The 16,396-nt window shown below is 40.0% G+C and overlaps 1 protein-coding gene across 1 annotated transcript; it reads left to right on the forward strand.

The window, feature by feature from the left end:
- The first annotated feature begins 676 nt into the window (after positions 1-676).
- Positions 677-3,805, forward strand: LOC308089579 (uncharacterized protein). The gene is made up of 3 exons (XM_080434385.1): positions 677-779; positions 1,707-1,853; positions 3,726-3,805. Exons 1-3 carry the CDS (start codon positions 683-685, stop codon positions 3,788-3,790), a joined length of 309 nt encoding a protein of 102 aa, XP_080290511.1. The 5' UTR covers positions 677-682; the 3' UTR covers positions 3,791-3,805.
- Positions 3,806-16,396: the final 12,591 nt, after the last annotated feature.

The following is a 16,396-nucleotide window of genomic DNA, read 5'->3' on the forward strand; positions in this document are numbered from 1 at the left end:
CATCTAACACATACTGGAGGTTATTCCATTCAATATGTATATGATGTTACACTTTGTCTATGTTTAGCAGTATTGTTTTGTTGTGTTGTTTTTTAAGCTTGAAACATAAATGACCACCCGGGATTATCTGCCAGGTTATCTCATCTATTATATATGTATATGTATTCTACTGTCAATGAGGATTAGGTGGTTCTGAACGATTTGATTCCATGTTTGATATGTTGAGTTCTCAATTTATTTACAGTAGAACTGTCGTATAAAATTAACATCACACTGGCGGTAATTATGTTATACTGTATAATGTATCAGCACGACTGAATGACAAATGTGTAAGTGAAATACCTCTGTTATTATGTGTTTTTCAGCCTATGCTAATAGATACATTGTAGTAGATACATAGATAGTGTAGATGAAAGTGAATGATTTTGATTGGAAAATAACAAACTACAGTTGTTATCTAACATGTGGAGCCACCAACCATCACATGTTCATAACTCAACCTGTGCTGTTGGTTCTAGATGGAGATGTGATCCTGGAAAGCCCTGGACGTCCTGTGCCAGAGGGAAGTAACGCCCCATTCCGCTGCTTGTACAAAGACAAGAAAACTGGTGACCCATCCTCTGACCTCCCAGCTGATTTCTATAGAAACGGATCCTTCATCAGGGCTGAGTCTGCAGGACAGATGACCATCCACCACGTTAACAAGTCTGATGAAGGATTCTACAAGTGCAACATCCATGGCCTTGGACAGTCACCAGAGAGCTGGATGGAAGTGACAAGTGAGTCTTGATCCTTTTTCATATTATTTTACCATTATGTGTGGTAAAGACAGACACTGCCTTTCCCACTTTACCTTTATAGCCTCACATGTTCCATTATCTTCATTCTTTTCTGTTTAACATATGCATTTCTCATACTACTCATTTCATTTATACAAACAACACAGAGACAATTGTTTGTTTAAAACATAACCACTTTATTTTATCTCAACAGTTTAAAGCTCCTCACCACACCAAACAAACAAACACACATACTTGCCATGACCTCTTCCTGGTCTGAGGATCTGAAAAGAGTAACACATGACCACAGTGCTCCTTATATGGAGGGGTAGGGGAATTGGGACATACCATTTGACAGGGGAGTGTGGGACTTTTCTGTATAAGGTATATTATGATTGAAAAGAGGTGTGTTGTTTAATATTAAGATTAATACTTACCTTTTGATTGATTTGAGTGATTTCTGTAAAGTTTGGAAAATGTTTTCTTTGTTTGAGTTCACTAGTATTTTAGGTGAATGTGTTGAGGTTACCTGTCTTTTAAGACATGGTTGAGGCCACTAGGTAGAGGCCATGCAGGTAGATGATATGAGTCAGTCTAGTCTCAGGCCTGAGTCAGTAAAGTCATGGGCACCATGCTGCTGCTATAGCTCTGCCCTTTCAATCAGTCTGACAGAGTCAGTTTAGTCTCTGGACTGTTGCTTGTTTGAAGCATGTAAGTTTATTGTTTTGTATTTTTTTTAATTACTTTTTTTTTTACTATTTTTGAAACATCATTTTTGTGCACCTTAAAGAAAATAAATCCGGATTATTGCAACATTTGGTTTGTCATTCTGTCTACCTAGCCCTCATCCGAAAGAACTCTTTTACAATCACCATGAGAAGATAAAGCATAGTGTTTGGATGCTGAAAGCCATTGTTCTCTTTACAGATTCATCTTCCTCCTCTGATGCAACCTCTGAGCCTGAAGCCGTCATCTCTGTGGCCCATAAGATCATTCATGTCCTGCTGGCCATTCCTTGGGTGGTGTCAACCATCCTCTACATCGCTATTCTGAGAGACAGAGCTAGAGCTAGAGGTGAGAGAGAGACACCTTAACATGTATCCATCATACTGATACTCATACAGAGACACATCTTAACATGTGTCCATCATACTGATACTCATACAGAGACACATCTTAACATGTATCCATCATACTGATACTCATACAGAGACACATCTTAACATGTGTCCATCATACTGATACTCATACAGAGACACATCTTAACATGTGTCCATCATACTGATACTCATACAGAGACACATCTTAACATGTGTCCATCATACTGATACTCATACAGAGACACATCTTAACATGTGTCCATCATACTGATACTCATACAGAGACACATCTTAACATGTCTCCATCTTACTGTCACAGGCTATTTCTACCGGCTTTCTAAATATCAAAGATAGGAGCTACCCTGACCTGAAGTGTGTGTGTGTGTGTGTGTGTGTGTGTGTGTGTGTGTGTGTGTGTGTGTGTGTGTGTGTGTGTGTGTGTGTGTGTGTGTGTGTGTGTGTGTGTGTGTGTGTGTGTGTGTGTGTGTGTGTGTGTGTGTGTGTGTGTGTGTGTGTGTGTGCGCGGCAAAATAACACAAATCGGCACCAATACGTCAACAATCCCACATATCCACTCACCTACTGGCTACAGACAGCCCTGTCGTTGGCCCACACAGCCGGAGTGAGATGCTAGATATATCAGAGTTCAGGTGTGGGGACAATAACCCGCGTGGGGGTTCTTTTTTCTGTTATTTTTCAGTTTTCTTTGTTTTTCTCCCGTAGGGTTTTTGTGGTATTTATGTATTAGTCTCTGCACGTCACCGACACATGATATCACTGTGGAGGTACAGTCAATAACTTCTAGTACGCGAAGCTCCACTCTACTCAACCCACCCAGAAACTACAAGGCACAGTAGGACAGCGCTATCCATCTGTCACTTATCTTCTGAATATTCAGTTGAGATGTGGCCTCCGTGTGTACTGTGAACTACCGACTCCCAAACCGCAACTCGTAACAAACGAGCTGCCACGCTCTTCCAACACTTCCTCCTCCTGTCCCTGTGTGATGACGTTCCTTCATATAGCCGTGCCTCCAGTGGCCGGCAGCCGCCGACACCGTTGTGACGTACAGAGACGGTGCCAAAACAATAAATGAAAAAACAAACAAACATGTGTGCAGGATGTGGAAGGATATGTGTATATATGTAAGCCTATGTTGCCCAATGCATAATATCCTAACAACACTGATACTTATATAGAGACATATTAACATGTGTCCATCATACTGATACTCATTTAGTATCAGTATTTAGTATCAGACTAATCACCCTGTCAGGGTTTAGTTGTCAACAATTATTTATCTTTAACTTTATCTTTATTTATTTCATTAATGGTTTACATGATTGCATTAATTTACTTTACATTTTTTTACTTTTTACATATTCCATAAGTGAAAAGGAGCAGGAAAAAGATAAATCTTATTTATACCTACCCCTATCTACAAAAAAAACAAAACATCAAATAATAGATACTCTATCCAATGGCTACCAAACAGTACATCACCATAATTCATCAAAATAGAAAGGAGGAGAGAAAAAAAACCATAACAAAACAAATAAATGAGAATAAAAGGAAATAAAACAAACCAAAAAAAAACATGAAAATTAACCATCCACTTCATACTTTATATTGTTTCCCCTTTTAAACACTTTCTTAAACTGAAACATTGTTGTACAATACTTCAACTCCTTGCTGCTGCTTGATGTAACATTGAGCTGCTTATCTTTTATTATCTCTTTATAATAACTTGACTTGTTTCCAGAGCAGTTTTACTGAATGAAGTGACTCTTCATTATATAAACATCACGTCTGTCTGTCTGTCTGTCTGTCTGTCGCTCTCTCTCAGCTGCAGCAGCCAATGCCAGGAGGAGAAGAGGCAACAATGATGTCATCATGGAGATAGCTGTGTAGCCAATCAGAATGGTCGAAGGTGATAGTTCGCCATACTACTGCCTGACACACACACACACACACACACACACACACACACACACACACACACACACACACACACACACACACACACACACACACACACACACACACACACACACACACACACACACTTAACCCCTAAATGAACCCCCCCCCCCCCCCCTATCAGCTGGGTGAAGCTGAAAACTGCATTTCCCCAAAGGGATCAAATAATAATAATAAATAATTAATTAATTATTAACCCCAACCTTAGATGGAACCTGTAAATTCCTACTCCGGAAGCTGAACTCAACCTGAATCTTTCCCCATCTGTAACCTTAGCTCAAAAATAATATTTGTTAACCAGGAAAACAACTTTTCTAATGATGCGTCTGGCATATTGAAACTGACTTGAGGAAAAAGACATGTTATGTGGTTTATCTGTAAGGTTAGTGAGAGAAGATTAATCACATTACATTGTAAGTCATGTAATAATGTCAGGGCGTCATGTAAATACTTAAAGTGTAAACGTATTGACACTGAAATAGGAGTGTAATGTGTCAGATATCAACATTGTTTTCATTGTTAGATGTGAGAATGTAAAGAAGACAGGAAGTTACACAACATTCGCTCAGAGGCACCAGTTTGTGGTTAGAACCTTCTACTCCTCGTGTGTGTGTGTGTGTGTGTGTGTGTGTGTGTGTGTGTGTGTGTGTGTGTGTGTGTGTGTGTGTGTGTGTGTGTGTGTGTGTGTGTGTGTGTGTGTGTGTGTGTGTGTGTGTGTGTGTGTGTGTGTGTGTGTGTGTGTGTGTGTGTGTGTGTGTGGTCGTTCATTACATGTTTTGTTAATGAATTATGGACCGGGTCAATCAACAATTTTCTAAAAATGGATATAGATTAATGCTCACATTATGTATGCCTGACCCCTCCTATGTGGCTGATTAACTAGACCCCTGGTCCTCCTATATGACCCCTGGTCCTCCTATATTATATGACCCTCGGACACCAGGAGTTATACAAATTATATTTGATTGCATAAAATAACAAATAACATTTCAAACTCCTTCCAGAAACCAGACTAGTTTTGTTGATACAACATTATGTTGATTATACTGAGTGTTTGCCTCAGTTCTGAATATGTTTAGTAAAAATACTTTTCATATAAAAGTATCTTTATATTTCTAGGTGTTTTGCTACACTTACGCATACTTAAATCTGGAGGAGGGGGTGTGGAGAAAAGCATGAATAGGCTATGTTTTTGGATACCCTAAACCAAAGTCATATTTCATGTCATGTAAATACAGTATATCATACACATCCTGTATGATTAAATGTCTACAGGGGCTTTCTTATTTCAATATTTGTAATTTCCGTCCAACTGCTGTATCATAAAAATACAAATCTAGAGTTCATATTTAGAGATAAAATAATGCATAACAATGATTATACAGAGTTCATATAATGCTAGTGGGGAGGGCAGGTTGTTTTCTTGACCAACACATCTTACAACCAGAGTGGAGTAATCGTCTCCACCTGACTGTCTGGAGACTCTTTATGTATTTAGTGGTGAAAGCTTTAGAGATGGAACGTCACCTTATAGTCTCTACAGTCACTGGTCACATAAAAACCAACACTCTCCTTGAGACAGTGTTGATGTGAGCAAAGCATATTGTACTGATGACACTGTCTCTGTTGAACAGAGCTTGAACTGAATGTTGTTATTAAGGCTACTTTGTTATGTGTATATTATGAGTTACTGCCTGAAGCATACAATAGAACTTGTCGTAACACTTATGTGAAGTTTCTAAAACACATTTTATTCAGGGCTTTCTTTTGTTTTCAGTTGGATTGTTTTTTTTCTGATGTTGAGCATTTCCGTAATATAGATATTTTATGTTTTTGTTTTTATTTCTATGATGTGAAATGAAACATTTCATGGAGAAACATTGTTATGTTATGATGATGTTGTTGTTTATAGTATAGTTGTATGTGTGTTTAATCTTTGTGTAGGACTGTGGATGTTTGTCTCTGATGGTACTTGTTGGTGATTGGTTGCTTGTTGATTGCGCAGATTGTTCCAGGGACATGATTGGTTCCAGCCCTCCAGCAGGGAGTTTAAAAGGCTCCCTGGCTAATAAGCCTTAATACATTATAATTGCAAACAAACAAACAAAAATTTTAAATAAAAAACACTTTAAATATTGTATCTATTTTTAGAATTAGTTCATCTTTTGTTCAATGGGGACAACGCCCGTCACAGGTTGATGATGTCATTTGTCCATGTGTGGTCCAGTGTGCATGTGCAACAATTAAAATATTGTTTCGATCCTCATGTTAACCGTAGGAAGTATTACATAGTATTTTTTTGTTATGTTTGGTTAAGTACGATTGCTAATTGCTGGACCACACATGGACAAATGACATCATCAACTTACGACGGACGATGTCCCCCTTGAGTAAAAGAACTATTTCTAAAATAAAGAAAATATACATATATATATACAAAAAAAGTGGTAGAGTGGCCAATTATAATGTATTAAGGCATATAAGGCTTGTTAACCAGGGATCCTTTTAAAGGTCTTGTTTTCAGATCCTGGGTGTGTTGCACATTATTTCTTTTTACACCTTATAGTTCAGTGAAGACCCACTCTTAGACCCACTGTACCCACCTCTGATTGGGTTTCTGGCAGAAAGGGGCCAGAAAGGGGGCCAGAAAGGGGCCAGAAAGGGGCCAGAAAGGGCCCAGACGGTTGGCGTAACCGTCTGGGCACCTAGGCTAGTAATTCAGAATGACAGTGTGTCGCGGGTTCGACTCCGATCCCGTCGGCCTGTGCTCCATGTCACTCCCCATCTCTCTCCCCATGTCCTGTCAGACTAATGTCCTATCAATAAAGGCATAAAAGCCTTTTTCATAATTTGAAAAAAACAACAGAAAGGGGCCAGAAAGGAAGAAGCTGGAACAAGGAAGAACAAGGAAGAGTACTGGCCAAGACTCTTCTCTGAATCACGGTAGAAAGGAATAATGTGCTTTTCACCTACGATAATTACCATAAAACATACATTTAGATGTAGAGACGAGGACGGGCTAGCCGTAACTGTACATATTCATTATTAATAATTATAAACTCTATCGTTATTTCCTGCATGATGTAAATTGTATTCTAATAAAGATTTTCTATGAAAGACATTAATTGCATGTATTGCATCTTTCCCCCTAAGATACAATATGTCACAAGGAAAAGGTTTTGTTGCCATTAGGACAGATTGAAAATAACGGTATACTTGACGTTTAACCTCTTGAACCCCTGGGGGGAGCATTCGCCAAAAATAGCCGATCTACAAGCTCCCAATGCGTCGCAACGCAACACATTGTGAGCTTGTAGATCGGCTATTTTTGGCAAAGAGATTTGGTATAAATGGAAAAATAACGCACAAAGTACAGTGCAACTTAGGTCCGTTTTACAAAGTATACAGGGCCTAAAAACTGAAGTGATATTGATGAATTCCCAAAATGATCAAAGTCTCCTGCGGCACTCTGGACTTGCGTCACGGCACCAAAAACCCTGGTGTAGAGAACAGGAAGTGAGGACAGGATGCTACATGAACAAAACCACAACATCACATGACATGTGCTGTTGTGTAATGCACCCTTCATAGTTCTTAAATCCATTGATTTTGCAAACTGTTGCAAGGGAAGTCTCTCTGTGCCACCGCACAGCTGACCTTACACTACAGGATTTTTTTCAATCTTAAACGATTTTGAAATCTGGTAGCATTACACACTACAGGATAATCTTTTAAGATTCTCTGATCACATTATCTTAAGGGCATCACACACTACAGGATTCTATCCAGATTCTCGGGCTTGCCCGATCACAGCAATAATAAATAATATAATAAATACAAAATATCACCAGCCACGTTGGACGGCTGCCTTGCTCCGAGATGTTATTATAATTATTAGTAGCCTATATTATTTTATATTAAATAAAGTAACACAGCATTACAATACGTAAATTTTCAACCATTAAAATCATATTTAAAGTTTTGTTTATGAGCATACACTGACTGGTGATTGTTCAGTGTTTATTTCGACAGCCAGCATGCCCTCCTGAGCTGTGCCTCGCAATAAACACACACACACACACACACACACACACACACACACACACGCACATTTTAAGGCCTTACAAGCCTGCACACGATCTGTCAAAACCACAGGGGCACAGAAACACAAGTATGTAGGTCATGTGCACAAAAGGTGTCAAACAATGGCACAGGCACCAATACCATCTGCACGCACGCACGCACGCACGCACGCACGCACGCACGCACGCACGCACGCACGCACGCACGCACGCACGCACGCACGCACGCACGCACACACACACACACACACACACACACACACACACACACACACACACACACACACACAGTAGATGTGATTGCGTGTGCACTGCGCTGGCAGCATTTCCGTAGAGGGTTAGAGCAGTTTTTTTTCACACAAAACATCAAGTGGTCTTGTGTCATGCAGTCAGGCCTGAGAGAGCTGATCGATGGCTGCGAAACCACAACTATCAGTATATGACTCACTAACAACTGTTCAACATAAGGACACAGTCACATAGATATTATACATTAATCAATTAAAAATAAATCAGTTCCTACTATTCTATCAATCCATGTTCAGCACGTCATGTTGCAAAGAAAATAGGTCACAAAGCTCATAGCCAGGATTTAATAACTTTTTAAATGTTGTATTTTACCAATGTTTCGACACAATCTAGGTCTTCTTCAGGGTATGAACTTCAGCACTTCATGTTAAACACAAGTCTGATCTTTTTTACAGGTCATGTCATTTATACTATTAGGAATGATTATATTATTATTATTATCATCATATATTATAGTACTATTATTATTCATAAAAATGTTGACAATTACACAATTATTATTAATTGTGAATAATAATTATGCTTCTCTTAGATCATCTGTCATAGAGCTTAAAAAAGTGTGTGTGGGGGGGGGGGGGGAATGAAGAGTGGAGCACAGAGCACTGTTGTTTATCAGAAAATAGTCCCTCCTTACCACACCACACACCACTAGCCCCTGAAGTGGTTAGTGTGTTTTGCGATAATAATCAAGGTCTAAAAAGTAACTATTAACTGAAGTTGTCAAAGAATTGTAGTGGAGTAAAAGTACAATATTTGCTTCTAAGATGTAGTGGAGTAGAAGTAAAAGTACTGAAAACTGTACTAAAAAAATACCTCAAACTTAGTTACTTTACACCACTGACTATGAGGGTCCAAATGTCACGTGATCCTTGAAGCACAGATACACAGAAAAACCACAGAGAAGCACCACCTCTGCACACAATAACACACAAACATTACACATGCACGTACACACATATACATACACAATTCCAAGAAGTCAAAGATATGACAAACAATGCATGTTGCAGCAGTCTCCACGCCTACCCACAACCAACCAACCAACCACACATACACACACACACACACACACACACACACACACACACACACACACACACACACACACACACACACACACACACACACACACACACAGTGTAATTGCGTGTGCTGGCAGCAGATATGTGAGAGGATGTGATCATGTGATCTACATAGTTGGATGCATACAGGCCTGTGAGCTGAGCTGTGAAAACACAACTATCAGTATGAACGTAACATCCCCGCTGCAAAACGGATAAAAGCGCCACATTTGACATTAGGCATCTTTAGGACCTAGTGATGGATTCCAGCCTAGGGGCCCAATTTTTTGGGGGGAAATTCTCCATATAGCGTACAATAATCCTATTTATCAATATCCATAAAAAATCCCTGGATTCCTTGGGAACTTTCCATTAAGGCACCGCCCATTTCATATCACTGACATAGCTCTGGTCCATAGCCTAGAAGGAATTCTCCTTAAGGCTATAGGACTTTCGAGTCTTTGCGCACGCACCATAGGCTGCATAGCCTCTCGCTCACATTTGTGAGCTTGTACATCGGCTATTTTCACAATATTTATCTGTGGAACCGAGTCAAATTAAATGTAATGCCTATCTCCTACAATTCCAAGTACTTGTCAGGGTTGGGGGTCCCCAGTTAAAATATGATTATTTTGGGGGGTCACAGCCTTAAAAGGTTGAGAACCACTGATATAAATCTTATAGAGTGTAAATCCTGTACTATAAAATGTCTACAGGAGCTTTCTTGATCCACACATGTCTTACAACTCCACCAGTGTGTTTGCATGCTGACTAGACTGCCTGTTCTGGGTAGAGTGTGGGGTGGCCAGCGTTGCCAAGTCTGCTTATTATAAGCGACTTTGGGCTTGTTTTCCTGTAATCTCTCAAGACAGATTCAGTGCTCCGCAGCTGAATCTGTCGGCAACTCCCATTACAACGTGTAGAGTTGTTGTATAGGAATGAAAACAAAGGAGCACCACCGGAAGAGGAGGGCTGAAGGAGAGTAAACGGGCCGACATCCGGTCTCTACATGAGGAATTGGGTGGTGCCCCTTCATTTTTTTGTTGCTTGGAAATGTTGGACGTTGTGGGTTGTGGTTTTTGGTGGCTTGTTTGGGCTTGCTTCAGTTTAACCACTTGAACCCTATATACATCCACTATTTGAAAAAAGCCGATATACAAGCTCACAACGTGTCGCAGATCTGCTATTAAATATATATACTGTATATATATAATCTGGAAACACTTGAAGGAAAAACGGGGGTCTGCGGCCAAATACATATTCATTTGGGGATCCTTGACATGAAAATGTTTGAGAACCATTGATCTCAAACAACATTAGAAAATCAAGTTTGACTGACCAGTGTCGCTTATTTTGGGCTTGTTTTCACAGACCTGGTTTCTTGTTTCTCTTACAGAATCTGGCAACACTGGTTTCCAGGTGCTGTATGATTGACACATTACTGTTGTTGATTGATATTCCTCAGCAATGGGATCATTTATGAATCGTTGGCCCACATTCTGCCTCCCTTGCAACGTGCTGCTCTGGGCAGTTGCCTAGTTCGTCAATAGATTACGTGTTGGCAGTGAACAAACTTTAACCCTCTTTGGACCCAATCATTGGTTTTCTGCAGCTGTGTTGACTTGGTAGCATATATCACTAGTTCTTAAAGTGCGGGCTAGTCCCTTAAGGGTCCCAGCTTAATATAACAAGTTCATATGTAGTATCAAAATCAGTTAAACCACTTTAACCCTATTTCTATAGGCACATTGTGTCAGCTCAACCCAATCAGTGTGTAGTCTCTGATGACACTGTTATCCTCAGTCTACTCACAAGTGAATGTGACATCAGTAGCCATACAACTGGAGTGGACAGGTTTGTAGCATGGTGTGATGAACACCACTTACAAATTAATGTAAGGAAAACTGAGGAGATTGTGGTGGATCCCAGGTCCATAGGAGACCACACCACGATCACCATTCATGGTCATGACATCAAACAGGTCACCTCCTATACATATCTAGGAGTACAGATCGATTGTGAAATGAGCTGGCACACTCATGTGACAAGTGTGTGTGCAAAAATACACCAGCGCCTCCATTTTCTCCATAGGCTTAGACTCTTTGGTGAATGTAGAAACATAATGCTGATCTTTTATAGAGCTAGTATAGAGTCTGTTGTCAGATATGGTATCACCAGTTGGTTCGGAAACATGACGGTAAAGTATAAATCTGAGATCCTTAGATTAGTCAAAATGTCAGGAAAGATTATGAGTATGTCCACACCCCCCATTACCTCCCCCCCCCCCCCCCATTACCCCCCAGGTCATTTTTGAGCAGTCCACCATGGGGCTGGCTAAGAAGATGGTGTCTGACTCCTCTCATGTCCTACACACTGAGTATAGGTTACTGCCGTCAGGTAGGAGGTACGGGACCCATGCGTTCAACTACAATAGGTACAAGTACTCCTTTGTCCCTCTGTCAATTACACTCCTCAATGATGTCCTTGCGGTGGGCAGACGGCGGGGCAGAAGGTTTTGAGGTGTGCTAAGGTGTTGGTCTTATTGAACAAGATGCTGAATGAGGTGGTTATTATTATTTATTATTATTATGGAGGGTGATGACTAGGAAAAAAACGGATTGTACATGTCACTGTGTGCTTATGTTTTTGTTTTTGTCTTTGTCTTGTACTGTATGGTATCGTGTATGCTGCTGGTCTGTGTGTCCAAGACAAATTTCTCCCACGGGAGACAAAATAAAGTAACCTTGAATCAAAAATAGCCGATCTACATCTCACTACACATTGCGAGCCTGTAGATCGGCAAATGTTTGAAAAATGTTTTTGGAATAATTTAGAAATGTACACAAAGAACACAAATCTTCTCTTCTGGTGAAGAGAAGGGGGGAGGGGGGCTTTCAGATGGGGTCTGTAGCCAAACATATGATTTTGGGGTTCCTTGACATGAAACAGTTTGAGAACCACTGATCTATATAATGACTTGAAACCAGATCTGGCTCTTTTGGATCCAGAGCCACAGGTGACAACTTGCATGATTTTAATTGTACTTTCCTTGAAAAAAAATAATAAAAAACTTCCAACTTAGATTGTTTTGTGTCTTTACACCACCCAGTAAGTGTGCACCTCCAGTGAGTATGTACAAAACATGGGCCCCTTTTCCACCAGGGTTGAACCAGTTCCGTTCTTTTTTCCCGCCTAATTTATCCCGCCTAAGATAATGGATGTAGCACATGACAGTAACGTAACAAGTTGAAAGTAATTCCACACTATATTAGCCTGGGACCAGACAAATCTGCGAGTGCAAAAAAAAGTTGCACTCTGGGATTTGGGTCTGGCACCGCTCCATAGAGAATCCATTTCCTGCTCCAGAAGACGTGGGTAACCAATCAGGGCCCAGTATTCGAATATGGGAGACTGTAATTGGTAGTTGGTTGTAGGTCTAACCAATTGCGTCGAGGGCCATTGTTTTGATCACGCCCCTTGGGGAAAAAAACGTCCTCATGGAAGCACCAGACTCATATCCACACAGTGATATAGTCTGGTTACGCCAGGCTAACACTATATAGCATCAAACAATAAACAATGTAAATTGCTGAGTATAAAATGGTCATACCGGGTTGACTGACTTCAACTTGACAAAAACCATTAACAATCATGACCTCTAGTGGCTGAATTTACAGTTTAGACATTTATCACACACTCTTATCTAGAAGTACTTACAAAGTGTAAGAACATCTGAGTAAATGGAACGAATCATAGTCAACAAACTACAGTGCAAAAATTACCAGGTCAACTTCAAACCCTAGCATATATGTCTAAACAGAATGCTATCTAAAGACTCTTAGCATTAGTGGACAAGAAACAGTATAATAACAAAACAACTGTAAACAAGTAACCAAGATACATGTGTATAGTTTAACTATCGTCTATCAAAACAACACTGGGTCAAAACACAGTATAAGGATTTTAACATTTTTCTGATCAATCATGTATGTCAAGAGGATACATAAAGTATCTCTATCTGCCTAATAATCAATTTCAAATGTGAAAAATGGGTTTAATTAAATACAATTAAGAGGGTTTTTTTCAATTGTGGTCCAAGACAATACATTACATAACATATCAACAACACCACATAATAATAGATGTATCTACAAAATAACATATTTTAATTCACACACCTGATGACTCATGTGGTTATTTATGTTATTCTGTTGTAATAAAAACTGTAGGATATTAACTTTAATAGGTATACTTCTAAACCCATTCAGATTGTGATCATTTATATTGTGTTGTACATCAGGGGTCAAAGGTTAGCAGATGCTTCTGTCTCCTTGATGAGGAAGAGTCTGAACATCTGGATGTGTTCTCAACGTGTGGTCTGGGGACCACCAGGGGTCCATATGGGCCCCTAACAGGTCTGTAACTCTGAGAGTTTACACATGGAACCAAATGGACCCTTACAGGTCTGTAACTCTGAGAGTGTACACATGGAACCAAATGGACCCTTACAGGTCTGTAACTCTGAGAGTGTACACATGGAACCAAATGGACCCTTACAGGTCTGTAACTCTGAGAGTGTACACATGGAACCAAATGGACCTGTAAGGGTCCATTTGGTTCTCAGAGTAAAACACACTGAGGAGTTTACGGTGTAGATTGGGGTCCCATGCCGGGATGAAAAACAAAGTGGTATCAAATGGGGGTCCGTAGCATAATGCATGTCACAGTGGGGGTCCTTGAAATGAAAAGGGTTTAAAATCACCTTTTCTGGATCAGGGCCCACTTGAAAATTCCACGCATTTTCAGAGCATGTTTATTTTAAAGATCAATCAATACATTGAGTTCCTATTAATCTGTGTCACAATGCAAACTCTCAATGTTAAAGGGTAAGACCACTTTAGTAGAGGTTTAGGTTGTGTAGTGTCATGACTTAAAATAAAGGCTGACAAAGTGGAGACCACACATGACTTCAGTTTCAATAAGAATTATATTTATTTAGAAAAAGTAGTAAATAAAGTAATTGGTGTCACGGCCCTATACATAGACACACTAAGTGGGAAGGGACAGTTTGTAGCATGATGTGATTTTTACCTGTATTCAATGTAGAAATGACACAGACTTCAGGGGTTCAAACTTTGCTTATTTAAACACTGTTTATTGGAACTGATTTGAAATGTTTGTTTGTCACCTGGTCTTTCCTCTGCAGTACTGGCACCCTCTGAATCTGACTGGTAAGGGTTAAGGCAGGTACACACTGCAGGACATTTGGTCCGATAATGCTGTCTGCAACCTTTTTTGGCGCTCGCCGACAAACCCTCCCGATCTGACGCAGATCGGCCTTTGATCGGCGAGATAATGCTCGCTGTGTGTGAAAGGCACAGCGACACGATCTGGCCGCGATCATCCGCTCTGGGATGGCTTTGCGACCGTTTTCAAATATCTATCTGGTTAGTTATTCGGCCCTGTCGCAGATAGGAGATCAGATAGTATCATACAGTATGAAAGGGTCTGCGAGGAGATCCACGCTACAGCCAATGAGAGCACATTACAGCCACCGTGGCTAGGGGAGCGTCGCTGGATTTGACCACAACAAACAGTCCCTACCGCAATATTACCGTCCAGTCCTGTATTAAGTTAACATTATAAAACAAAATGAGAGAGTGAGCGAGCCTGGTGGGCTGTTTATTTTAGAGGAATTGGACAGAGACAGAGACAGAGAGCGAGCTCTGTGTGTGTATGTGTGTGTATGTGTGTGTCTGTGAGTGCAGCATGCGTTTGACATACGCTGTGTCTGAACAGCGTTGCCAGATGTTGCGAGATAAATAAGCAACCAGGTCTATGAAAACAAGCCCAAGAAAAGGCCACTTGAGCACTTTAAACCTATTTACAAATACATTGGATATTTGAAAATAGACGATCTACAAGCTCACAACGCGTCGCATCTTGAGAAAATTGTGGAATATTTTCCAAATCCACACAAATCTTGTATGGGGGTCTATGATGGCACAACATATTTTCAGAAGGGGGGTCTGCGGACAAATACATATTATGTGTTGTTTAAACCACTGGTTTAAACAACATTAGGAAACAAGGCCAAATAAGCAACTACACAAATGAGCCCAAAAAACGCACCCCGCAACAACCAATATGTACAAACAACTCTACAGAAAAACAAGCCCAAAGTAGCTTATATTAAGTGGACATGGCAACGCTGTTACTGAGTTTCATTGCGCACTTTTAAGCTGGTTGACTTGTTTCAGAGAGAGAGAGAGCGAGAGAGAGAGAGAGAGAGAGATACATACATACAGAGAAATAGAGAATGAATGATTTAATTTCAACAATCAATAGTGTCCTGTCTCGGTCTCGCGCATATCACGGGAGCTGTGCACGTTTTCATGAGACGTCGGTTAAAATGAATTGGAATAATAAAAAATGTATGTATCGGGGTCTGGATAGCATCCTAGTGAACTATCCTACAGTGTGTGATCCCTAGTCGGTGATCAATCGTATAGTGTGAAAACCACAAGGATATGTGAGAGACGATTTCAAGAAATATACTCCTGCAGTGTAACTGCTGTCATCGTCTATAAGTTAATAATTTGTTTTATTTCTCTTAAGTCCAAGTTCATAATTAAGAAGTTATTCAAGTCACATTTATGTACATTATTTCATGGTTATTTGTGAAGTTGTTGTAATGCTTTTATTTTTAAGTATCAAAGTCACGTTCTGTGTCTCGTTGGGCTGCTCTCATGTGAATGGGGTTCACAGGACTTTGTCATTAAGCAACTAGCAGCAAGGTGCAGAAGCTCCGTGTCATGTTGGTCACAAGAGACTGTCTAAACTTAAAGTTATAAGAAAGGTTACTGTCTGAAGTTATAAGAAGGGTCATAAGGACCTGAAGACTGAAGAGTACTCCCTTTATGTGTAGCATGCAGCCAACGAGGTATTTGTTTGTTTGTTTGTTTGAATTGTCTGTATTTTACTCTGGTGAATGTCTAATTTACATGCTGTGCATGAGGTCTTCTATGTTAATGTAACATGCTTATTTTTATGTTTATTGTTTAGTTTTCACGGTGGATTTGGAG

The sequence above is a fragment of the Gymnoscopelus braueri genome, assembly GCF_963280865.1.
Source record: "Gymnoscopelus braueri genome assembly, chromosome: 1".
NCBI lineage: Eukaryota > Metazoa > Chordata > Actinopteri > Myctophiformes > Myctophidae > Gymnoscopelus > Gymnoscopelus braueri.

Excerpts from the sequence above, each read along its gene's own strand:
- LOC308089579 (XM_080434385.1), top strand. The coding sequence starts at position 683 with ATGACCATCCACCACGTTAACAAGTCTGATGAAGGATTCTACAAGTGC. Across the intron at positions 780-1,706 it reads GAGCTGGATGGAAGTGACAA|ATTCATCTTCCTCCTCTGAT; the intron begins GTGAGTCTTGAT and ends TTCTCTTTACAG. Across the intron at positions 1,854-3,725 it reads AGACAGAGCTAGAGCTAGAG|CTGCAGCAGCCAATGCCAGG; the intron begins GTGAGAGAGAGA and ends GCTCTCTCTCAG.